The sequence below is a fragment of the Panthera leo genome, chromosome E1, assembly GCF_018350215.1.
Source record: "Panthera leo isolate Ple1 chromosome E1, P.leo_Ple1_pat1.1, whole genome shotgun sequence".
Lineage (NCBI taxonomy): Eukaryota > Metazoa > Chordata > Mammalia > Carnivora > Felidae > Panthera > Panthera leo.
In genome coordinates this window covers 39,649,398-39,650,837 of record NC_056692.1, presented here as the reverse complement: position 1 = coordinate 39,650,837, position 1,440 = coordinate 39,649,398, and the positions used below count along the sequence as shown (strand labels likewise).

At 54.5% G+C, this 1,440-nt stretch overlaps 1 protein-coding gene across 1 annotated transcript; it reads left to right on the top strand.

The window, feature by feature from the left end:
- The first annotated feature begins 308 nt into the window (after positions 1 to 308).
- Positions 309 to 875, top strand: LOC122207087 (keratin-associated protein 4-2-like). The gene has a single exon (XM_042916850.1). It carries the CDS (start codon positions 309 to 311, stop codon positions 873 to 875), a length of 567 nt encoding a protein of 188 aa, XP_042772784.1.
- Positions 876 to 1,440: the final 565 nt, after the last annotated feature.

Below are 1,440 nucleotides of genomic sequence, written 5' to 3'. Positions count from 1 at the left end.
TGGAGGAAGATGAGGAGAAAGTGGTCAGGAAGATGCCAGTGGGTGTGAATCAGGAGGAAACACAGACCAGATAGAATTCATCACATCCAGAAAAGAAATTTTGTTTCCCACAAGTTTAAACCATTACATGCACAAACATTATTGTGTAATCTGATAATTAGTTAATATTAGGTAAACAAACACAAGGAAGATGTGTTGACAACTCACCATGGACGGGCAGTATATAAGAGGCCATGGCACGAGGAGACGTCAGACTCAAGCCCCTCACTCTCCTGGAAACCATCCCAGAACCTCCACCCTCTGACACCATGGTCAACTCCTGTTGTGGCTCCGTCTGCTCTGACCAGGGCTGTGGTCAGCAGACTTGTTGCCGCCCCAGCTGCTGCCAGACCACCTGCTGCAGGACCACCTGCTGTCGCCCCAGCTGCTGTGGCTCCAGCTGCTGCCAGCCTTGCTGCCGCCCCACCTGCTGCCAGACCACCTGCTGCAGGACCACTTGCTGCCGCCCCAGCTGCTGTGGTTCCAGCTGCTGTGGTTCCAGCTGCTGCCGCCCCAGCTGCTGCATCTCTAGCTGCTGCCGGCCCTGCTGTGGGGGTTCCAGCTGCTGTGGCTCCAGCTGCTGCCAGCCTTGCTGCCGCCCCACCTGCTGCCAGACCACCTGCTGCCGGACCACCTGCTGCCGCCCCACCTGCTGTGTGTCCAGCTGCTGCCGCCCCTGCTGTGGGGGTTCCAGCTGCTGTGGCTCTAATTGCTGTGGCTCCAGCTGCTGCCAGCCTTGCTGCCGCCCCACCTGCTGCCAGACCACCTGCTGCCGGACCACCTGCTGCCGCCCCACCTGCTGTGTGTCCAGCTGCTGTCGCCCCAGCTGTTGCTAGACCCCCTGCCACCACCCACCATCCTGCTCTAGTGGCTCTTGCTGCTGCTCAGTGCCCTGACCTGCACCCTGCTGTTTTCATCAGCCAATCTCCTTCATGTCGTCCAACTGGGAGCTGAATCATGTGAGGCCAACTGTAAAACCTCAGTTCCCGGTGATTTTTCAACTGGTTGGCCTTGGAATATACCACCCCACCGCCCAATTCCCTCCCACCTCTTTCTTATGATGTCCATCCCAAGTCAGTACAAAGGTTGTATTTTCCCTGATATACGATAACATATCATCCCAACTGATGTATCTGTTACTGCCAGATGTTCTGTATGGAGATGTTTCTATATAGCAAATAAATCTTAACTTCCCAGGCATTAAATATAAAGAATCGTGTCTCATTCTTTTTTCCTTCGTGAATGGTCACCCTTAGCTGCCAGGTCTTCTAATTCTCTGCACAACGAGGAGATCATAGCAGGCCATTTCAGGATTTTCACTTCTATCACCTCAGTCCTTCCCACACTAACAGTGTAGGATGGTGGCTTACAGCAAGCGCCTGGAACTCTCTGCGGAGGGCT